This window comes from Salvia miltiorrhiza, chromosome 5 (genome assembly GCF_028751815.1).
Source record: "Salvia miltiorrhiza cultivar Shanhuang (shh) chromosome 5, IMPLAD_Smil_shh, whole genome shotgun sequence".
Taxonomy (NCBI): domain Eukaryota; kingdom Viridiplantae; phylum Streptophyta; class Magnoliopsida; order Lamiales; family Lamiaceae; genus Salvia; species Salvia miltiorrhiza.
In genome coordinates, this window is record NC_080391.1 from 33666046 (window position 1) to 33689702 (window position 23657).

The 23657-nt window shown below is 37.6% G+C and overlaps 4 protein-coding genes across 15 annotated transcripts; 2 read left to right on the forward strand and 2 right to left on the reverse strand.

Moving 5' to 3' along the window:
• Positions 1–212: 212 nt before the first annotated feature.
• On the reverse strand, positions 213–4417 carry LOC130986917 (ATG8-interacting protein 1-like). 12 transcript variants are annotated; one of them, XM_057910479.1, is made up of 6 exons: positions 4244–4394; positions 4081–4158; positions 3912–3981; positions 2885–3304; positions 2457–2740; positions 213–486 (listed from the first exon to the last, which is right to left on the reverse strand). In XM_057910479.1, the coding sequence occupies exons 4-6, from the start codon at positions 3276–3278 to the stop codon at positions 382–384; spliced, it is 783 nt and encodes a 260-aa protein (XP_057766462.1). In that variant the 5' UTR covers positions 3279–3304; positions 3912–3981; positions 4081–4158; positions 4244–4394; the 3' UTR covers positions 213–381. The 12 variants fall into 12 exon arrangements, with proteins under 12 accessions (XP_057766462.1, XP_057766463.1, XP_057766460.1 ...); XM_057910480.1 differs by having other exon boundaries at positions 3864–3981; XM_057910477.1 differs by lacking the exon at positions 3912–3981 and having other exon boundaries at positions 4278–4417.
• A 2443-nt stretch (positions 4418–6860) lies between these two features.
• Positions 6861–7334, forward strand: LOC131025824 (metacaspase-1-like). Its single transcript, XM_057955611.1, has one exon. It carries the CDS (start codon positions 6861–6863, stop codon positions 7332–7334), a length of 474 nt encoding a protein of 157 aa, XP_057811594.1.
• Positions 7335–7468: 134 nt separating this feature from the next.
• LOC131025825 (uncharacterized) lies at positions 7469–8092 on the forward strand. Its single transcript, XM_057955612.1, has one exon. The coding sequence runs from the start codon at positions 7469–7471 to the stop codon at positions 8090–8092; it is 624 nt and encodes a 207-aa protein (XP_057811595.1).
• A 4648-nt stretch (positions 8093–12740) lies between these two features.
• On the reverse strand, positions 12741–15059 carry LOC130986907 (ABC transporter G family member 10-like). Its single transcript, XM_057910450.1, has one exon. The coding sequence runs from the start codon at positions 14592–14594 to the stop codon at positions 12843–12845; it is 1752 nt and encodes a 583-aa protein (XP_057766433.1). The 5' UTR covers positions 14595–15059; the 3' UTR covers positions 12741–12842.
• Between the last annotated feature and the right edge of the window lie 8598 nt (positions 15060–23657).

Genomic DNA, 23657 nt, shown 5'->3' on the forward strand with positions numbered 1-23657 from the left:
AGCAACCAACCATAACAAGACATCAGATCCATAACTACGCACCTCAACCTCATTCGATGCAAACAAGCATCCTGACTTCACTGACTAAAGTAGTATAACATATTCAAGGACTTTATCACATATGGTACACGTAGGTTCTTCCATATGAAGCCCAGCAGAAGCAGAGGACTACAACCATGTAAATAAATTAATGCGTACAAGAACACCTATGCGCGATTTTCAAGTTACTTTTATCACCACTGTTTCAAATATCAATAAAACTCCATCATGAAATTGAAAATATTAACAAGCTTTGTCGAGAGATATACAGTCAAATTTGATACAACTTGCATGACATGCATTAAAACCTCTTTCCCCTGAATAAAACATTTCGTCATCATCTTAGCGTTCTGATGAGGTGCTCCCTCTAACAAGTGAGCCCCGCCGGTGCCCACCAACTACCACATCTTTAAGGCGGAATATGGGAGCAAGCAACCGGCTCATCCTCTGCACATGAAGCACATACAAAATCAAGTCAATTACACAAACAACTAATAACTAGCTAATGTCATGGGTAAAAATATTACTCCCTCCATCCACCAAAAGTATAGCACTTTGGCTGGTCACGGGTTTAATAAAAAAGTTAGTGGATGTATTTTTAATAGATCATATGTAAAATAATTGGTTGAGGTTGAATTAAGTGTGGGTCACGGTTGGTTTTTTTGTAAATAGGAGTATTTGTAAAGTATAAGGGTAGATGGTGGGGCCATGTCCTATAAAGGAAAGTGCTCTATACTTTTGGCGGAAGCCAAAAATGGCAAAAGTGCTATATTTATGGTGGACGGAGGGAGTATATTTTAACAGACAAATTCAGTAGCATAACTGCTAATACAGAAAGGTTAGAGAATTAGCTACAAAGCCCACAAAAAGGTTCAAATTTGTGAAATTACAAGATCTAAGCAATTGATAGCACATGATAGCTCAATCCGCTACTGAAGTTCATCAGGGTTAACCAATCACGAGAGACAAGTTGGTCAACAAATAATATACACAAAGGATTGGACATGTGTTAACCCACAGTCTGGTGCAAGAATAAAATTATAAGTCGCTGCTCAAACTCTATATTAAGGATAGATTAGCAATCTCAGAAAATAATTTATCTAAGTTACCATTTTTACCAAAATAATCCAACTTGTATGTTTAACTTTTCACTTCTCCAAACACAACCAATTTCTACGATTCATCAATTAATCCATAATCTATAAATTACACTTTTTCAAAAGCATAATTTTCCATGTCCTAAGGAGCACTAGGAAATGTAAATCTGAAATATAACGACAAATCTCTTCGAGAGCAAGGCCTCAATTTCAATTAAACTAGCAACATTCTGCCGCCATCTTTCGTCTGGTACCTGTTCATACTTTTGATAAAACAATGACAAGAGATAGAACGGCCTCAATATAGATACACTTGCTTCTATTTACCTCCTTTATTCATCAGGCTATAAGTTCTTCTGCAAGAATCATCCTTAAGGTTTTTAGAAGTTTGAGTTGTTGATTTCTTTTGGCATATCTATTTATTCCTTCTAAAGATTGTACGACAGACAAAACATCAATTTATCCATGATGCTCTAAAATCATTTCAAATTCATCTATAGATAAGCAAAAATGAACTTCTGGAATCTAATAGAATCAAGTGCCCAGCTCCCATCTTTACCAAGGGATGGTAATTGCCTAATTGGTACTGATAAAACCCAGGCCCACTGCAAACTTGCGCTGCTCTGAGAGGGTTCGGGCTTGTTAATCTTGTCTTAGGCTCGCTCTAGTCGGGTTATTTTTGGACCCACCTAGGTTCAGAGTGGGTTAGGTACTTAGGACACCTGACTCGTGTAGTGTTGTATGCATGTGTAGATTGTTTCGAGGACTTCAGTTCAGACTTTCTACAAGGAAGTGCAATGTCAGATCTGGACTTTAGGGCAGACTGGTTCGACTGATTGAATTAGAGGGTTTCAAAGGGTAGTAAGGGCCTCCAATCATCTTCACCTTGATGGGCCTGGTCTCAGATATATTTTCCAGGACCCCCTTGAAAGGGGTCTCAGGTGTGCTCAAACCTAGCTCAAACTAGCCCCCGTACAAACCCTATATTTACCTCCTTAACAAGACATTAATTCTCATCAATATGGATGTACGAGATTTCTCATCCATATTTGAGTTCGTACACTTCCAAGATGTGAAACTTGCAATGAGTTTTCATCTGGGACCTTCTAGATTAAAATTCTACTAAGAAACTTAGGAATAGGACGTCAATCATCCATTAAACCAGAAATCATCAGTCCAGCTCAAGAGTATAAGCCGCCTAACATACAACAATGGTGCAGTCTTCTGGAAATTACAATAAGGATACTAAATTACTGCCTAATTCCAACAGATAAACATTGAATAGTCACTAAGTGAGTGTATATAGTTAAGAGGGAATACCTCATCATTAATACCAAACTGCCACCTTAGGCGCAAAACCTGCCACCTCTCGTGCTGCCACTGGTGACCAATAATTACTAGTCCCATAACAGCTGCTGCAAGAAAAATTGACCAGACCGTATTTGCTTCTTTTGCATGCGCATATACAGAAAAGGCCCGTCTTTTCCACCAAGCTTCACAGGGGAGGTCCGCATCATCATATTTGTCCCCCTCAATGGGCTTCTGGAAATTTAGCAAGTTGGGATCCACATAACCATCAAGAGGTTCAATTGAATCATCAGTTCCTGCACCGTCCCCACTATTATTGGATATGCCCATGGTTGTTTCACTACTAAACAAACTAAACTCTGCAGGGGTGTAAATACTCCGCGCTCTGTCAAAACCAACATCTTTTCTGAGATCTGCTCCACTGAGAGATAGTGTGTTACCTTTTTCATTAAGTACCTGAATTCCAGGAAACTCTTCAGTCATGAGTCCTTCAATAGTTGCATTGTCTTCATCCTTTGCATCTGATTTAACTCCTTCATCTTTACCCAGCTGAGATACATCATCTTCTCTACCCTTTTCACTGTCCGACTCATTGAATTCCGGTTCAATTGGCAAATTCTCGTGCTGGCTCGGAGGAAAAACAAAGTGGCTAGACATAAACATGGCATTTGAAGTTTCACCCTCGTGATTTTTATCTAACTTCGTTACACTATCTTGGCTTGAGTCGACCGGTTTCGGACCAGGAGCAGCAGCATATGCTGAAGCAGTGAGTGATACAACTTCCCACTCATTTCCTCTTGGACCAGTTTCCTTCGCTTCTTCATTATCAGCCATTTACAAGAGTGGCAACCCAATAGCTCCTATTCACAGAATGAAATATGGAACAAATATATATCAGTCCGAAAATAAATGCCTCAACATGGAGTACATTAACTATTCAACAGCATTGTGGTCAATTGAAATTGTCCGTTTGCGTGAATCCGACAACGAACAGTATAGTTTTTAGTTCAAGCATACAGAACCATTTTCCACATATATCATGCCCTTATCATTCACTTGGATTGCTACATCCTAGCTGATCATATCTTGCAAGATACTGAACAAGTTAGCAGAGTTATTCAAGCATACGATTGTTTTTTTCTCAGCACGTCTATGTGCGATGCTTATATATTTTTGTTTGATGTTAGCTAGTTGAATCAAAGAATATCTATCAATTAAGCGCATCTGCGCCTTCCCTAAATCAGGAAGTAGCGCAACCAACAAGTATTTCCACTACTATTTTCCCTCAAAACTAATCTCAACATATCCTACAGCCACTCAATTGAATCACAAGCAAACACGTTATCACATCTAGGGGCGAAAAAAAATACTACAATCAAGTAAATAACATAATTATACAAGTTATAAATCAGCTCTAACCTACGCCGATACTGCTCACGATACGAGATTCCAAACAGAAAATCTTACAAACTAAGATGAACAATCGGAGATCCATAACTGAAGAACGAATCCGATCAAACGGGACAATATTCCGCAACTGAGGAATATCAAGTCAAACCATCAAATATCAATCCACCGGATCAACAATCACCACGACAAAGATAATTAACCAATAACTTGGGAAATGATTACTTACAGAAGATGAAGTAGAGATAACGATCGAACGGAACGAACAGAGGTTAAGCGAGATGAATGATTGGAGATATATCGGGAACTGTAATACGACATAAAAGAATATAAATAAAATAATGAGTGTTAGAATCTAAATAAGAGATTGGGGATCAGGATGTACGAGATACCGGGATAACCGGTGATGGAGGAACCGGGAATTACCGGCTACGGGAGAGAAACGTCGTCGTACTGAGTGTAATGGGAGTTGACGGCCGCCCCGGTTACTGCGGTTGCGTACGTGGGGAAAGAAAGTAGCACCATTTTTAGAAGGGATTGGGGTTGATGGCTCAGGCCTCCACTATGGGGAGGTTCCTTGTAGGGTTGTAAATGAATCGAATATTTTTGCTCGATTCGAGATTCGATTCAAAATTGCCTGATTCGTATTCGAAATTATTCGATTCGTATTCGATAACAAATATTCGATTCGATTCGATTATTATTCAAATACTTATATGAAATTTTGATATTCGATTCGATATTCGTAGATATTCGATTCGATATATTATATATATATATATATATATTATAATATATATTCGATAATTTCACTTTAAAAGGTAGGAATTAAAAATAATGATATTTGTTGATGATTCAATGCATATCATCTTTAAAAGGTTGATCATATTACCGAGTAGCAATTTTTTAATAATATATCATAAATATATATATTATAATATATATTCTAAAAAGTAACCTAAACCCTAATTCCCTAAACTAAATCAGCGCCTCCTCATCCTCAATTCCTCATTCCTCAAGTCAACGCTACCTTCTTTCCACAGCAGCGCCGCACAGCTCCAACCTCCAAGCCTCTTCTTCCCCACGCAATTCGCATTTCCTCTTCTCTTTTCGACCAACACCGCATCGCCTGCATCTGCTGATGTCCTGAATCTGCACCGCGTCGCTCGTCGGCGCGGCCTCTTCTCTTCTCGACCAACGCCTCGTCGTCTGCATCTGCTGCTGTTCTGAATCTGCACCGCGTCGCTCGTCGGCGCGGCCTCTTCTCTTCTCGACCAACGCCGCGTCGCCTGCATCTGCTGCTGTCCTCAAACTGCACCGCGTCGCCTGCGTCGCTGTGTCGCCTATATTATTTAATATTTTTTTTCTTCAGAATTTCGAATCGAATATTTTCGAATCGAATAATATAGAATACAAGTCGAATACTCGAATCGAATATTCGAATCGAGTATTCGGAAAAGAAAATTAAGGTACTTTTAAAAGACGAATCGAATACTCGAATCGAATCGAATAATTTGAAAATATCAACGAATCGAATACCGAATCGAATTTAATATTCGAAATCGAATCGAATCACGAATCGAATATTAGTATCATTTCACGAATACGATTCGAATACGTTGATATTCGCTTCGATTCGATTCGATTACAACCCTAGTTCCTTGTCCATGTGGCAATCATGCTACCCGGTTCTACCATAGTGGAGCTAGGAGTGAGTAAAATCCGGTTAAATCCGAAAATCCAAACCGAACCTAATCGAAATACTAATTCGGTTCGGTTAATTTGGTTTTCGGTTCGGTTTTGGTTTTGAATTTTGAAACTTTCGATTTTTCGGTTCGGTTATAGTTTTTAAGAAAAAATATTTGGTTAACCGAAAACCGAACCGAAATAATTAATTTAATAATTTAATAATATATATATATATATATATATATATATATTCTTTAAAAATTAAAATGATTATTATTAGTGCTATTCTATAAAATAGTCAATAATTACTCTTAATCTTTGGTAAAGATATTTTAAAATTTTGGATTATTATTTTTTACGGATTTCGAAACATGTACATTGAATGTTATTTAGTTATTTAAACTTTAAAAAATATATTGTGTATGTATTTCGGTTATTTGGTTTTAACCGAAATCGAACCGAAATATTTCGGTTCGATTTCGTTCGGTTTTAAGCACGTTCGGTTCGAATTTGGATATTAATTATATAATTCGGTTTTAATTTGGTTTTTTTTATTCGGTTCGGTTCGGTGACTGAATAACCGAATGCTCACCCCTAAGTGGAGCCAAAAATTGGGGTACCAATGAAGAAATGGGTACCTGCAGAAGAAGCCGGTGCTTGGCTGACGCGGTGGGGACCACAAGGCATTGGGCGACGCGCGAGTGGAGACACGCTCAACCTCAGTGCGCACAGTTGGAGCGCGTTCAATGCACGCGCCCACTGTGCGGCTGGTCAACACATGCGGCTGAAATGCAGCTGGGCCCAACACCAACTTTCGTTTCCTTTTCTTTTTTTTAATTCGTGTTTCCAAATTCCAATTGTGCATCATGTATTCTTTTAATTTTGTTGTCTTTTTCTTAGTTCTTTTATATTAAATAAATATTAGATGCTAAAAAAAATTATAATATTATAACTTTTGAAGGGGTGCTCTCTTTTTAATAATTTTTTTGAAAAAACTAATACATAAAGCTACAAAAAGCAACGGGCAAATAAACAACAGTCAAATTTTTAGATTATAACGTTGAAATAAATAACGGCTAAATTTGTAACAGCCATATTTTTTCCTATATATAACACCATATTTTCATATCTTTCCTACACAACTCTCTATTTTCTTGCTTCTCAAAAAATTTCAAGATCGTGAGTGGATTTCCAAATTGGTTTGATCCCTATGGATCAAATTCTGCTTCGCAAAATTCAAGTTTCCCTTCTCAAAATTCTGACAATCCTTCTCAAAATTCAAACGTTCGTTCCAATTTTACAAATTTCTCATGGCCAAATATGCCTAATCCTCAAATATATCCTAACAATCCCATGAGTCAATCCGGCCCTCCATTTCAATTTTCATCCCAAGGGCATCCGCCTCAGGGGTTTCAGCCATACGGATATACCCCGAGTTGGTATCCCTCACCCGGATTTCCCCCGCAAGGATATCCTTCGCAGGGGTTTATGTTTGCAGACTCATCTAGGAGGAGCAGCATAGATGGGAGTGGTACTGACGGTGGGACACCATCATCAGGAAAGGCAGTTCAAGGTTTGGAGAATATAAATCTCTCTGTTGAGCCACAATCTGACGACGACGAACAAAATATGAACAAGACACGGGCATTTTATTCGGATGCGGAAAGTGAGGTTCTTGCGCAATGTTGGATCGATATTAGCATCGATTCGGTGGTTGGAAACAACCAAAAGATGGAGCAAATGTGGAAACGCATCAAAGAAGCCTACAATGCAAATCGTCCCGCCGGCGCTTGATGGAGATGCACGAGTAGAGGCATGGCTTTCCTGGAATGCTTGGGAGTCTTGATTGTATGCACTGGACATGGAAAAATTGCCCAGTAGCGTGGAAAGGCCAATTCACCCGTGGCGATCATAGAGTCCCAACAATTATGCTTGAGGCGGTTGCATCTCAAGATTTGTGGATCTGGCATGCTTTTTTTGGAGTTGCAGGGTCCAACAATGATATAAACGTGCTTTATCAGTCTCCACTATTCAACGATGTTCTACAAGGGCAAGCGCCTTCCATCCCATTCACAGTAAATGGCACGCAATATGCCCATGGATACTACCTAACAGACGGTATATATCCTGAGTGGGCAACTTTTGTCAAGAGCTTCCAACATCCTCAAGATCCAAAAAGAAGGAAGTTCAAGGAAATGCAAGAAGCTGCGAGGAAGGATGTGGAACGTGCATTTGGGGTTCTCCAAGCTCGTTGGGCAATGATTAGAGGTCCGAGTCGCCTTTGGTATAAAGAAAACATAACTGATATTATGTATGCTTGCATTATTTTACATAATATGATAATTGAAGATGAAGGGGAAATGGCAAGTCAATGGGTTGAAGACGAACCAAGCACGTCGAGCAACAATATTGCAGGGAAAATAAATCGTGGTTCGGTAGGAGGATTCAACGAGTACCTCAGAAGGGGTGCTAGAGTACGTAACAAAACAATACATCACCAATTTCGATCCGATCTGGTTGAGCACGTGTGGGCGCGATTCGGCGATGATTAGTGTCATAATTAATTTTTTTTAGTTTGTCATTTGGTATTTAAATTAAGATGTTGTGTGTATTTAAATTTGTGTTTTTAATTTTAGTTGTGTGTTGTAAGAAATTAATTTTCAATAAAATGCGCGTTTGAATTTTAATTTTTGTTAGCATAATTATATAAATTTTAAAATTTTATGTTATCATTTAAATAAAATAATTTATTCGTATAATTATATTAATTTTATTAAAACAAAATATAATACAAAATTAAATACACAAATATATATATAGTGGTAAAATAATAATGATAGTGTGGTCTATGAATAGTTAAAAGTGAGGTAGTGCTATAGTGGAGAAAATATGGGGTAGTTGAAAAAGGAGGTAGTAGATGAGGTGACACACATGTGGCATCCACTATGGGTAGCACCATAGTGGGCAACTCGTAGGTGCATTGTACAAAGTCGTCTTGGAAATAGTATGACCCTACAGGATTGAATGATGAACAAGCGGCTGGTGGACTAACTCAAACTCCAAACGTGGGTACCCGACTACCCGTATTAGAATTTGGCCGATTTTTTTATATCCGAATTAAAATCTATATCTATACTATTTAAAATTAATTTTAAAATTGAGTGGCAATTTTGTAGTTATAATAAAATTGAAGGTTTATGTTTAAACTATATATTTTTCTTCTTATTTTTATTTTCTTTAACTTCTCATTTGTTGTTACATTTCTTTCCAAAATTGAGAAATTCAACTAATTATAAAATATTTAATATGCATATCAAATTAAAGATCACGGTAAGAGCTTTAATATGATATAGTTTATGAAAATATTTGATTTAAAATGCAAAAATTAAATTTATTTAAATATTAAAGTTTTATAAATTTCTCTCTCATCTCTCATCTTTTTTGAATAAATATATTTTTAATTCTTTTTAATTAGTGATGAGGACTAGAATACTCATCAGCGTTGTGCTTAGCAATACAAGAACATCTTACTTGATTACTATTATTGTTATTATTATTATTATTGAACGAAGCCAACCAGCACATGTTTAATTGAAGACCTCGGATAATAAAGGGACGATTTGCCTGCGCAGCTCAAGGGGACTACTCAGCACGAGCAACGAGGGAGTTCTATTTTCATTACCCGAACCAGTCGAAGAAGTCAAAGTGCCTACGCAGCCTAAAGAGCTCGAAGTACCTGCGCAGGATAAAGAACTTGAAGTCTCGGCACAGTCATAAGATAGCGAAGCTCCCGCCGCAGTCAAACCAGCGCAGATGGGTCAAACCAAGACTAAAGTTAAGTGTATTAAGGCATTAAAGGGCCTAAATCCAATTATTAGAGTTCATGGGCCTAAGGCCTTTAGGGCTCACTCTCACATCTATAAATACAAGGTTTAGCATTAGCATTGGAGGATCATGATTTATTTCTAAGCAACACTTGTAAAATGTAATTATCTCGAAGTATAGTGGAAGAACTCGAAAACACCCGTGGATGTAGGTCTTAATGACCGAACCACATAAATATTGTCTTGTTTATTGCTTTATAGTTTAATTAGGTGTTGGTTTCGTGCTTTACCAATTAGTATTTTATTTTTAATTTTTTAAACTTATTTTTTTGTTTTGTTTTTCATAATATCAAATTTTATAATTGTGAATTCTTTATAGGGTTAAGTACCAAATACCCCCCCAACGTTGGGGCCCCTATCGCGTATAGGACCCTATAGTCAGGGGTAGGCGCTGTTTACTACCTCAACGTGGCTAAACCTAAGCAAATCCCCCCCAACGTTGGGGCCCCTATCGCGTATAGGACCCTATAGTCAGGTATTAAGTACCAAATACCCCCCCCCCCAACGGTGACTTAATGCAGGGGGGTATTTGGTATTTGAGGGGGGGATTTGCTTAGGTTTAGCCACGTTGAGGTAGTAAACAGCGCCTACCCTGACTATAGGGTCCTATACGCGATAGGGGCCCCAACGTTGGGGGGGTATTTGGTACTTAACCCTTCTTTTTAATTTTTTCAATATTTAATTCAAATATATTCAATTAAAATTAATTTTTTATTATATTTATAAGTATAATAACTGAATTAGTATTAATTTTATATAAATATAATAAAAATATTTCCCTGTGCATTGCACGGGATGCAAATGCTAGCTATGAAAATTAAAAAGTGGACCAATCAGCTACAAATTTAATAGGTATTTAAATATATAAATTATAGTACTTCTTTTGTACCACTATAAGTGGTACAAAATTTTTGAGCATGTAAATTAAGGAGAATAAGTAAATTGGTTAAAGGTGATAAGACATACTCCATCCGTCCACGAAAGAACTTCATAGGAGGGAGTTGCACGAAGTTTAAGAAAAAATGGAGAAAATATTGTTGAGTGTAATGAAAATGATGAAAAAGTGTTTTATTAGCATTGGGAGTAGTAAAAAGGTGAAAAGTAAGAGTAATGAGATATTTATAAGTGGTGGAGTATAGTCCAAAAATAGGTAGGAAGTTCTTTCGTGAACGGACAGAGTACATTTTTTTAAAAGTTAATTTTGTCATGTATGGAGCAGGCCACTTATAGCGAGACGATCCAAAATGGAATACAAATCACTTTTAATAAGATGAATGGAGCAATAATTATTAGTTGTTCGGATTTTGCGATTATTACGAGATTATGTTGAAGGTGTAGTTTTTTATTCTCCAACATAGCCTAATGTAATATGTACGGGATTATGTTGAGACAAACCAGCAAGGGCCCGGTCGCCACCACGCCAAAGTTCCAGCGATGAATCGCCGCCACTGATCCCTCTCGACACTCTCTCTCTCTCTCTCCGTGAGAACAAAACACACATATACAGGCTAGTCGTAGCGCCGGATCTCAAGTGGCGCCGCCGTCTCTCCTTTTTCCCCAAAACTCTAGCTAGATCCCCAAAGTCTACCCCCATCGCTTATGTCGACGCCGATTTGAAAATTGGAGAATGAAATAAGGGTAATTAGGAATAAGCAGTAAAATTAAAACGACGTCATTTTTTACATGGGTATTGTCATTGTGTTAAAAATGTCACGCGTACTTCCACATAATTTTAATAACAGTCCACGTCATTGCCGGTCAACATTAAATCATAATCAATGTTCTCATCGTGTGCACATTTCAATTAAATCAAAGTTTATATATTAGAGGCTAAATTGAAAAGTCATGTGCAAAATGCAAAATTTGTGTATTTTGCGGTCATTAACCCGATAAAAAAAGATGAGAAAATATTATTTTTTCTTTCTTTAACATATGTTTACTAGAGATGAAAAATTATTAAAGTTACCATATTCACCCTTATTAAAATGTTGGAAAATATTTTCACACCACTACCTAAAGATAATATTATCCGACATTAAAGAGAAAAATGAGTGAAAAAGAGCGACTGAAGAAAATATTTCACATTGCCCAAAAAAAATTATATCATAATAAATATGCAAAAATGATGAAAAAAATATATATTCTCTTCTTTTTCATGAAAGTAGAGGGACCAAAGTAAAAGCAAATGAGATCCTCTGTCCCAAATGTAGTGTGTACCACTCTTAATTTTTTTTTATAATTTTTAATTATTTATTATTCAATTTTAATTTATTATGATTTAATATAATATAAAAATAATTAACAAGGGTTCACTCATCCAATTAGGGTTTATAATTATTTTTTTATATTTATTTGAATTAATAATAGATCAAAGTTAGGATATATAATTTTTTAAATTCCAATTTTTAGTGATACATATTAATTAAAGTTCATAATATAATAATAATTTTTATTTTTATAAAAAATAATTATAAATAAAGAAATTAAGAGTGATACATGCTACAATCTAGCACAGAGATCCCAGATGGGATCCTCTGTCCCAGAAAGTAGTGTATACCACCGTGTACCACTCTTAATTTCTTTATTTTGTATTGTTTTTTATAAAAAATAAAAATTATTATTATATTATGAACTTTAATTAATATGTATCACTAAAAATTGGAATTAAACAAATTATATATCCTAACTTTGAATTAATTAATCCAAATAATCTATTATTAATTCAAATAAATATAAAAAATAATTATAAACCCTAATTGGATGATTGAACCATTGTTAATTATCTTTATTTTATTTTAAAGCATAATAAATTAAAATTGAATAAAAAATAATTAAAAATTATAATATAATAAGAGTGGTACACACTATATTATGGGACAGAGGATCCATGTGTAGAGATCGGAATGAGATTCAGTATACCACACTTTATGTGTGCCATTGTGTCCCATATTTAAATTTTATTCATTTTCTTATATATTTTTTCTTCAATTTCAACTTTGTATGCTTTAATTTAATTTTGTGATTATTAACTAGGGTTTATTCCATCAATCTAGGGTATATAATTATTTTTTGTCATTTAATTTCACTTTTATTATCTAATAATAGGTTGATAAATTCAAAGTGATGGTATATATTTTTTAAAATAAAAATTAAATATAGTTTATAGTATTATAATAAATTTTATTTTTATAAAAAATATTTTTAAAATAATAGATATAAACATGGGACACAGTGACACACATAAAATTGTGGAACACTGAATCTCATCGGCAGAGATCCCATGTGAAAGAAAGCGGTGGTAAGCAAAACCACTAAATCCAAGGAAACAAATTTCAGTTTATAATAAGACGAACAATTCTTACAGAGATTCGGCAGTGTATATACTAAAAAAAATGAAGAAATTAAATTGAGTGTTAAGCTAGCATTTCGTGGTCTTAAAACTTCTGCACCACAAAATAAAGAAACAGAGAAGTCTGTATCCCAACACAAACCCCAACATGACCCCCAAATTACTCCACCTATGCGACTGCTTCAACCCTTGCTGCCTCAAATACTCATCTCCCGACAACACACACTGACCGGTACCCCCCACTCTCTCCACACACTCCCTCCCTCCATATTCATTTATGACCAAGCATTCAAACGGATACTTGAACATGCTCAAGTAATGCATGAAGATCCAGTAATCCGGTATGCTCTCCTGCGCGATGAAGTAGCCGGAGAAGAGGAAGAACGAGCCCATCAGCCCCGCGATGAGCGACGTCCCCATGATGAAGTCCGGCACGAGGGCGCTGCAGCACGCCGTGAAGGAGTTGGACATGAGCACCACCAGCCACACCACCAGGGCGAAGTAGAGGAACCCGCCCGCGTCGCTGCGCAGCCCCACCAGCCAGTAGGCCGGCCCGCTGTACAGGACGGCCACCGCCATCAGAAACGGCACGAACACAAGCGTGTTCGCCGCCACGTACGAGGATACCCTGTAGGCGCCGCGCACCGTCTCCCGCATGAATATCCGCCTCTCCTGCAGGAATATCGGCAGCCCCTCCGTGGTCGACGACAGTAGGAAGCTCAGGGTGAAGGCGAAGAAGCCCAGGCGCGTCTGCAGCGCCGCCTTGCCCCCGTCCTCGTCCCTCACCTTCATATACACCGTGCCCAGTATGGACCCCACCACCACGGCCTGCGCCACTCTCGTCGCGAACAGCTCTCTCGTGCGGAATATGTTCTTGCTGAACCTCTCTCCTAGAATAACCACCTCCTCCAATCGCGAGTTCGCGTATGAGGACGACCCTCGTCTACTTTTCTTCTTCTTCTTCTTCGTCTTCTTCCTGGTGTCGGTGCTGATGCTGTGATCGCGATCGCCGATCTCCTGCAGATCGATGTTGTTGGTGACCTCGATGGCGAACTCGAGCACGTTGATGTGAGAAGGGATGCGGTGGCCGGAGAAGCTTAGGCGCTCCTCGAGCGACTGCAGCGAGCCGTTGTGGAGGATGCGGCCGCCGGAGAGGAGGAGGAGCCGATCTATGAGCTCGAGGATTCGGAAGCCCGGCTGGTGGATGGTGAGGATGATGGTCTTGCATTGGGTAACCGCCATGGATCTCAGCAGGGAGACAATGTGAAGCGCCGAAGCGGAATCCAACCCGGAAGTCGGCTCGTCGATGAGCAGCACCGTGGGATCGTGGATCAGCTCGACGCCGATGGAGAGGCGCCGCCGCTCGCCACCGGAGATGGAGCCCTGGCCCACCCTGGACGCGGAGATGTGATCGAGTCCGAGATCCTTCATCAGCAGCTTCACCCTCTGCCGCGCCTCGCGCTTGCCGGCCGGCAGACGCAGCAGCGCGCTGTAGGTGAGCGTTTCCTCCACCGTGAGGAGCGGGAACAAGGCGTCGTCTTGGGTCACGTATCCTGATAACCGCCCGAACCTCTCCGAATCCATGGGGTTTCCGTTGACGAGAACCTCGCCGGAGACTTTTCCCGACGGGATAGCTCCGGCGAGAATCTCCAAGAGAGTGGTCTTGCCCGCTCCGCTAGGTCCGGCGACGGCGGTGATCTCGCCCGGCCTGGCCTCGAGGCTGACATTCTGGATGATGAAGCGTTGATGGTGAGCGCAGGACAAGTTGTTGGCTTGTATGGTGTAAGATGTGCGGCGGTGGCCTGAAATCGGCAATTCCATGGAGTGAAGAGAAAAGAAAATGGGAGAAAGGAAAATAGGTTATGTGGGAGAAGGAAAGGGGATGAGCTAACATGCACCAACCTTAAGCTTGGATATATTTGTGTTATTGAGAGAGTAGGGTGTGGAGGTCTAGCATTGGCTTGACTTGAGAGTGTTTCTTGTGAGATGAACAAAATTTGGGGATGATTAATTGCAGTTTGTGCAGGTAAACTGTATATTGACCATGCAGGGTTGGTGTTGGTTGTTCATTATCTTATTCTACTCTATAAAATCTAACATCTCTTTTTTTCTTTTTCTTTTTTCTTTTTTGTTGGGTGTGGGGGTGAATATATGTTTTATTGACTGGGACTTCTATCTTTGTTGGATCCATAAAAAAGAAAATGTTTGTTGGGATCCACTAACACTATTAATTACTAATATCTTTCTTGCAAATTGGTTCAAATTTTCTTTTGTCACATTTCATGCTTAAGTTTAATACTAGCTCTTCCCCTAAAAAATATATATATATATATATAAATAAATAAAACTTTAAAACTAGCTCTCATGCGTATACTTCCTTCCTCTCAACTTGTATTCTTTTTGGATCGTTCCAATGAAAATGAGCCGGTTCTTTTTCCTTCGACAAAAATTAGAAAATTTAATACCTTAAAAAGGCGTTTGGTTTGATGGATCAGATTGATAAGATTGATAGAATTGGTGGTTAAATAATCCATCCAACTTCAGGTGATAAATGTTATAAACTAGAGAGAATAGAGAAGTGAATACGAATGAAGTGTATTCAATATGGAGGCTAAAGGCCTCTATTTATACAAGTAGGAAGCTAGGGTTTTAGGGAGATTTCTTGGTCAATACACATAAGATATATCTTATAGATATATTTACAACACTTCCCCTTGATTGACCAATCCCTAAAACAAAAAATGTTGCCTCATTAAAACCTTGCTAGGAAAATCCAATGGGACAAAACCTAGTCGAAGGAAAAAGAGTACAACTGCTTCCCCTGAACTTGAGATCATAGAAGATCTTTGAGTCGACGTATGCCGATCTCATGTACCAACTTTCTGAATGTCGATGTTGGTAATGCCTTGGTGAATAAGTCCGCCAGATTATCACTTGAGCAAATTTGTTGAACGTCGATATCGCCATTCTTTTGAAGGTCGTGTGTGTAGAAGAGCTTGGGAGAAATATGCTTCGTCCGATCGCCTTTGATGTATCCTTCCTTGAGTTGCGCAATGTAAGCAATATTGTCTTCATATAAAATAGTTGGTTTGGCCTTTGATGAAGCTAACCCGCACGACTCTTGGATATGACTCGTCACATTTCTCAACCATACACATTCTCGACTTGTTTCATGGATTGCAATGATTTCAGAATGATTTGAGGATGTTGCAGTCAAGGTTTGCTTCACAGATTTCCATGATGTAGCAGTTCCACCACATGTGAAACGTATCTAGTTTGTGACTTAGCTTCATGTGGATCGGATAAAAATCCTGTATCCGAGTACCCCACTAGAGTATTATCAAATTTTTCTTGATAATATAATTCAAGGTCAATGGTACCCTTTTAGATAATGTAGAATGTGCTTAACACCATTCCAATGTCTCAAAGTGGGTGCAGCGCTAAATCTTGCTAGAAGATTGACAGAAAAAGCTATATCTGGTCTAGTATTATTAGACAGATAAGTCAACGCTCCAATTGCACTTAGATATGGTACTTCAGGACCAAGTATTGTTTCACCCTCTTCAATTGGTCGAAATGGATATTTCTTAGTATCAATAGATCTAACGACCATTGGTGATGAATGTGCATTATCCATGTAAAAGCGTTTTAACACTTTTTCTGTATATGTGGATTGATGGATAAATGTTCCTCCACGGATACGTTCCATTTTCAAACCAAGACAAAACTTTGTCTTTTCCAAATCTTTCATCTCAATTCTTTCTTCAAATATTCAGCAGTTTTATTGAGCTCTTCAGGAGTCCCAATTAAATTTAAATCATCAACATAAACTGCTATGATTGCAAATCCACTTTCTGTTTTCTTAATGAAAACACAAAGGCAGATATCTTTATTCTTGTATCCTCTTTCAAAAGATACTCGCTCAGTCTATTATACCACATACGACTAGACTGTTTCAACCCACACAACGATTTTTGCAGTTTAATTGAATACATGCTTTTGGGTTTTGACTGCAATCCTTCAGACATTTTAAATCCTTCGGGAATTTTTATATATACGTCATTGTCTAATGACCAATATAGATAAGCAGTTACTACATCCATAAGGCGCATATCAAGCCTTTGTGACATAGGCAGACTAATCAAAATCTGAAAGTAATAGCGTTCATTACGGGAGAGTATATTTCCTCATAATCAATTCCTGGTTTTTGTGAGAAACCTTGTGCTACGAGTTTTGCTCTATATCTCATAACTTCATTTTTCTCGGTTCTCTTTCTAACAAAGATTCACCTGTATTCAACATGGAGTTTAGATTCCGGAGTTAAGGTTATATATCCAAATACTTTCCGGTTATCACAGGAATTTAATTCCCTTTCTATAGATTCTTTTCACTTTGGCCAATCAAGTTTCTGTTTGCATTCTGCAACAGATTTTAGTTGAGGATCCTCATTTAAAACATGAAGAGCTATATGAAAGGCAAATATATCATCAACAATGATATTTTCTCTCTCTAGTATCTGATGTATATAATTTATTGAGATCTCATGATTTTCAGATACTTGTAATTCTTCAGGAATTACATCGCTTTCATTTGGTTGATTAGTCATTTTCGTCATTGTTTGGTTTCCATCTTGCCCCTTTTTTTTTCTAGGCATAGAATCTTTGGAACCAACTGGTCGACCACGTTTTTGACGAAGTTTAGACTCATTTGCTGCCAAATTTATTTTTCCTTCAAGGACATCAATTTTAGCTGGAGTATTTGCAGCATGTATGTGAGATTGTGTCACTTTTCTTGTATCTACAAAAGCATCAGGAATTTAATTTGCAATATTTTGCAAATGAATGATCTTTTCAATTTCTTGTTCACATTGATTTGTTCTATAATCAAAATGTGATAAGTTTTTCTCATTTCAAGAGAGTTCCTTGTGCTTTTCTGGATGTAGATTTATTCCTCATAATGTTGGAAATGTCATTTCGTCAAAATGACAATCTGCAAAACGTGCAGTAAATAAATCACCTGTTAAAGGTTCTATATACCTTATAACCGAAGGTGAATCAAATCCAACATATATCCCAAGTCTTTATTGAGGACCCATTTTTGTTCATTGTGGGGGGTGCAATTGGGACTTAAACCGCGCAACCAAAAGTTCGTAAGTGAGAAACATTCTCAGCAAAAAATAATTTGCATTGGAAAGTATTCATGATTGGCTTATGTCGAACTAATGTTGCAGCATGTAATATGGCATGACCCCAAACAATAGTTGGGAGTTTTGATTTCATAAGTAATGGTCTAGCAATAATTTTAAGACGTTTAATACACGATTCTGCTAAACCATTTTGAGTATGGACCTGAGCGACTGAATATTCAATCTCAATTTCAATAGCCATACAATAGTTTTCAAATGCTTGAGATATAAACTCACTAGTATTATCAAGACGAATTCTTTTAATTGAATTGTCTGTAAATTGAGCTCTTAATTTTATTATTTGAGCAAGTAGTCTAGCAAATGTTGCATTTCTAGTAGAAAGCAAGCATACATGTGACCATCTATAAAATGCATCAATTAATACCATAAAATATCGAAAAGTTCCACAAGGTGGATGTATATGTCCATAAATGTCTCCTTTAAGTCTTTCTAAGAAAGATGGAGATTCAGTATTATCCTTCGTATATGAAGGTCTAATGACTAACTTGCCTTGCGCACAAGCATCACATGAGAATTCATTTGTAGAAAGAACCTTTTGATTCTTATGTTGTGCCCATATGAATTATTGATTATTCAGCGCGTTATAGTTGCTCCAGGATGTCCAAACCTATCATGCCAAAGCTTAAAGCTTTTGTGTCATTGAACTTCACGTTCATGACATGGTTTGTCTCAATTGCTTTTATGAATGTATAATACATTCTAGAAGGTAGTGATGCTAATTTTTCTTTTGTCAGCTTATAGCTTGAAATAAAAGAATTTATGCAAAGATATTCATTTTTACCTTCCACACAATTGTCTCGATGTGGTATCCATTATTACGGACATTCTTGAAACTTAGTAAGTTCCTTTTGAACTTACTAGAGTACAGGGCATTTTCAATATCTAGTTTAGTATCATTTGACAAAATGATACAAGCTCTTCCGGAGCCTTCAATGATGTTTGATGCACCTGATATTGTGTTAACATTATCCTCAGCTACTATCAACTTAAGGAAATACTTCTTCTTTTGAAGAATAATATGTGTATTGGCACTATCACCAAGACAAATATCACAAGATTCCATATGATGTTAGTGTATAGATGTTCATGCCTTGTTAAAAACCTCTCCGTAAAAACCCCATGGGAAAAATTCGGTAGAGGAAAATAGTACAAGACATATATATTTACTCATATATTGCACTAGTTGCCTCGTTAAAAACCTTAACTAAGAAAACCTCGTAGGAAAAAACTTAGTAAGGGAAAAAGAGTACAACCATTCGGCCTTTAGGGCCGTTTGACCTTCAAGGTCTAATTTTCAAAAGCATGTAATATGGATTGCTCTTGAAGAGTATGTAATATTCTTCATGGAATATTGATTGTGCTACATCGGGAGCAACAATATGAATCAAATAGATAAAGATTCAAGGATATGTTATCCAAATATTTAATTTACTTGCTCTTAGAGCATGTAATATTCTTCAGGAATATTACTTGTGCTACTTTAATAGCATCAATTTAAGATCTTGAATGTAATATTATTTAGGAATACTATGTGTGCTACTTTAATAGCATCAATTAATTTTCAAGATCATTTCAGAAAAATAGACCATATATAATATGTCAAATCTCAAAATAAGAGCACAAAAATCACAGAATTTGACATGAAAATTGATAACAATAAACTTCACAATAAACAAATTGATTTGATTTATTTTAATAAATATCAATTCGTCATTTTGGAGGGAATTATAAAAGAAAGAAATTGGATATCATCAGCAAAGCATTTATTGATCTAATTACCAGAGCATGTGAATTAGCAAATAAAGAAAGAAGCAATTGAATAATTCATATATAAATAAATATGAGAAATCAAATATAAGAAAGATCAATGGCAATCACATGATTAATTGCATCAAAAAATTAAGCTCCATTGCTATCCACATCCGTTTGATATTTAACCAATACAAAAGTACAGTAATAATGTGTGTGATATATCAATATTGGGGCTGAATATAACAATATAATTCGCTCAAAATACATCCTAATTCAAAAAATGAGCATACGGAATATTTCTGACAAGTTACGTGAAGGGTATCAAGATTCTCTATCTGATACCGAAGCAAGAGAATGATAATTAAAAAAAAAACTTGAATTGTGATTACATCTCGATTAATTAAACAATTGAATGATTACAATATTTGACTAATATTGAACACAAGCGGTGTGATTCAATTTGCAGCATGTTATATTTGATTGAAAATCTTAACCTAACACTTGACTGCCTCACATATTGAAGCGCAACTTTAATTATTAGCGTATTAATCTGTTTGAACATCAATTGCAAAAGAAAAAATAATTGAATCAAGAGATTTAATAATTTCAATTGCAAAAAAAAAAAAATCACTAATATAACGAAACAGTATTGTTTTTAAAGCCATAATTAATTGTGTGAACAATTAAATCCAAAAGTTGAATATCGAATTCAAAAGTTGAACAATCCAATATTCATTTGAATATTGTATCAATCGAATCCAACAATTTCAGAAATCAAAGAACATAAATTTATTAGAATATCAAATAGTACGTACCTCGATGGAAAGACACGAATCTTTCCTAGGGCATACCTCCAATCTAAATCAATTGATTTGAGACTCAGGATTAGAGATTCTTTGAGACTCGGGATTAGAGATTCGTGCTGATAACGTGTTATAAACTAGAGAGAAGCGAGAGAATAGAGAAGAGAATACGAATGAAGTGTATTCAATATGGAGGCTAAAGGCCTCTATTTATACAAGTAGGAAGCTAGGGTTTTAGGGAGATTTCTTGGTCAACACACATAAGATATATCTTATAGATATATTTACAACAATAAATAATTATTCATTTGGATGATTAAATGTGGGCCAAGTTATTAATCACAAGCTCAATCATTCAAACCAAATACTTAATTAAGATGAATTATTTTATAAAACATGCCTTATCACTCAAACCAAATGTCTCCTAATTAATAAAACTAATAACGCCCTTATTTTTCTTAATTAATCCCAAAACAACCCTTTAGCCCATTTCTTAAAAAATAAAACATTCACCCAAACCCTACCTATCCTCGTCTTCTCCGCCACTCTACCCTTTCTCTCTCGAGTTCTTCGTCGATTGTTTGCTAGTTGCATCTTCGTCAACGGCGAAAACGGTTGTTTGACGGAGGCGAGAGGGCGGTGGCGATTACTTGAGGGACGCATGGAGTGAGGGCAGAGATATGTCGATTTGAGGAATAAGGGATTTGGAGGGAGAAATGCGACGATAGCTTGAGGAAACGCAGAGGAAGGCGCACGGAGAATCCTTATTTTTCGGTCATCTTCTTCAATGAACTTTACTCGGCCCCTTCTCGCAGATCTAGAGCTTCGAGTTAGAGGGGCTGAACGAGATCAAGTGGATCGAGTCAGGCCGTGGTTTCAATCAGAGGGTGATGGCGCTGATTCTTCACCAGAGATGTGGAGCGGCGATTCTTCTGAGTTTATAGACGCAGTCTTTTTTTCTCTAGATATATACGCACAAACAACATGTATGTATAGGTCGATCTTTTCCATTTCCACAATTTTCATTTTTGATCTGTAAGTCAAAGATTTTATGCACCAATTCGCTCTATAATTTTTTAGGTCATATGTATTGAATTAATTAGTTCACAATTTTGCAGAATTTATTTGTTGAATCCGATCAGGCTAAGGCTTTTGCCAATTTGATTATCAATGAGCTTGATGATCGCAGTGAGGTTAATGTTAAACAAGTCTTTAGTGGTGATCGTAGCACCACAATTGATGATTTAAGTAGTGCAAAAGTGGAGACAATGGAACAAATTAACAGATTGAAACACAGGACGAACATGGAATTTCTTTAGCATCGGTTGATTCATTTCAATTCGGCAACTTGACACAAAAACTAGGAAATGAAAATGGTGGTGCTAATGTTTCACACAATGCTAAAAATTAATAATCAAATCAATTAATTAATTTAGTATAAAATTGAAAAAAAAAATTATTAAAAGAATGAATTAACTTTAAAATTGATTGAAAATCACTAATTATATATACAATCATTCATCCATAAAAGTTAAAATCACATTTAAAAATTAATAATCAAATCACACAACGTCAGAGCTGGCGAAACGTCTACTCTGGCATCCAACGTCAGAGCTGGACTAGGCAGAGCTGGCGGAGGAATATCTACTCTGGTCTCCAACGTCAGAGCTGGAGTGTTATGCAGAGCTGGCAAAATACTGTTAGCTCTGAAAATTTCTACTTCTTCCACGTGGTCAGAAATCTCAACAAGAGAACAAATATGCATAGAAGAGTTAGAAATAACAGGCTTCTTATCAAAAACGGAGAACGTTACCGATCTACCTGACCCGACCATACTCAAAGTTCTAGAGCCCACATCAATGCGCATCTGGGTAGTAGCCATAAAATGCCGACCAAGTAGAACAAGCTGCCCATTCTCTCCTATAATACCTTGCCCTGCTTCGAGCACCACAGAATCTGCTAGCACCGTGATTCCTCTCACCATGACTTCAACATCTTCTAAAAGACCATGAGTGCTACTAATTGCTCCGTTAGCTAGCTGAAGTCTCGTATTTGTGCTTTTAAGCTTCTATTCCTTTCTGCCCAATTTCTGAAAAATAGCATACGTCATCAAGTTGACTGCCGCACCTAAGTCTAACATGCCCGTGAATTCTCCAGCTCGACCCAAACCAATACCAATACCAATAATAAAACTCCCTGGATCTTCTTGCTTCGGTAATGGTTGGGTTGGATCAACTGTTGATGGTGGCAGAGGTGGGCTGGTCTTCGGTGGTTGATATGGCGTACTTGATTTGTGAAGTTTCTGCTCTGGCCTTATCAACTCTGGCGCCCTTCTCCTCTGCTCTGGCTGCCATGTCAGAGCTGGCCTTCTTCTCTGCTCTGGCTGCCAAGTCAGAGCTGGCCCTCTTCTCTGCTCTGACGTTCTCCTCTGCTCTGGCTGCCAAGTCAGAGCTGTCATCCTAGTCTGCTCTGGCATCCTCGCCAGAGCTAGCGCCTGCTTTGTTTTCCCGGACTGCTGCTGCTGTAGCTGGTCCAGAGCGCCCGACAGTTGCCCCACGGTGGTCTCAAGGCGTTTGATAGTGGCAGCCTGAGACTCCATGCTCTGCTTGCTAACCTCTATAAAAGCCTGCAACGTATCCTCCAGTGACTATTTTTGCAGTGGCATATGCTATGCATTCTGGAATTGTTGAGTGCGCTGAAAGTTCCCTTGCTGCTGGTACCTCAGTGGATATTGTTGGGAGTAGTTTGGCTACGGTGCATAGGGCTACTGTGCTCTCCATCCACCATTAAAATTTTGCTGCCCTTGGTTATAACTCTGCCCATGCTGCAGTCTGCTCTGTCCGTCTGGTCTGCTCTGCAATCCTTGTGCAGAGTGAACTTCAGCCTGCCCTTCCGGTGTGAATTCGCCCATTCTATTGCATTGATCAACTCCGTGGTTAAAATCACCACAAATTCCACAAGGCTGTATATTTTGCATAGGGGTAGGGGGCGATTCCATTATTCCCATCTTCATTTGCTGCACATCTCGCATAATTGAGGCTAATTGTTTTTGCATCTCAAGCTAATTCGTCACAGCGCTGGCCTCAACTCTCTTTCCACGGACCAACTTTTGTTGAGAGCTCT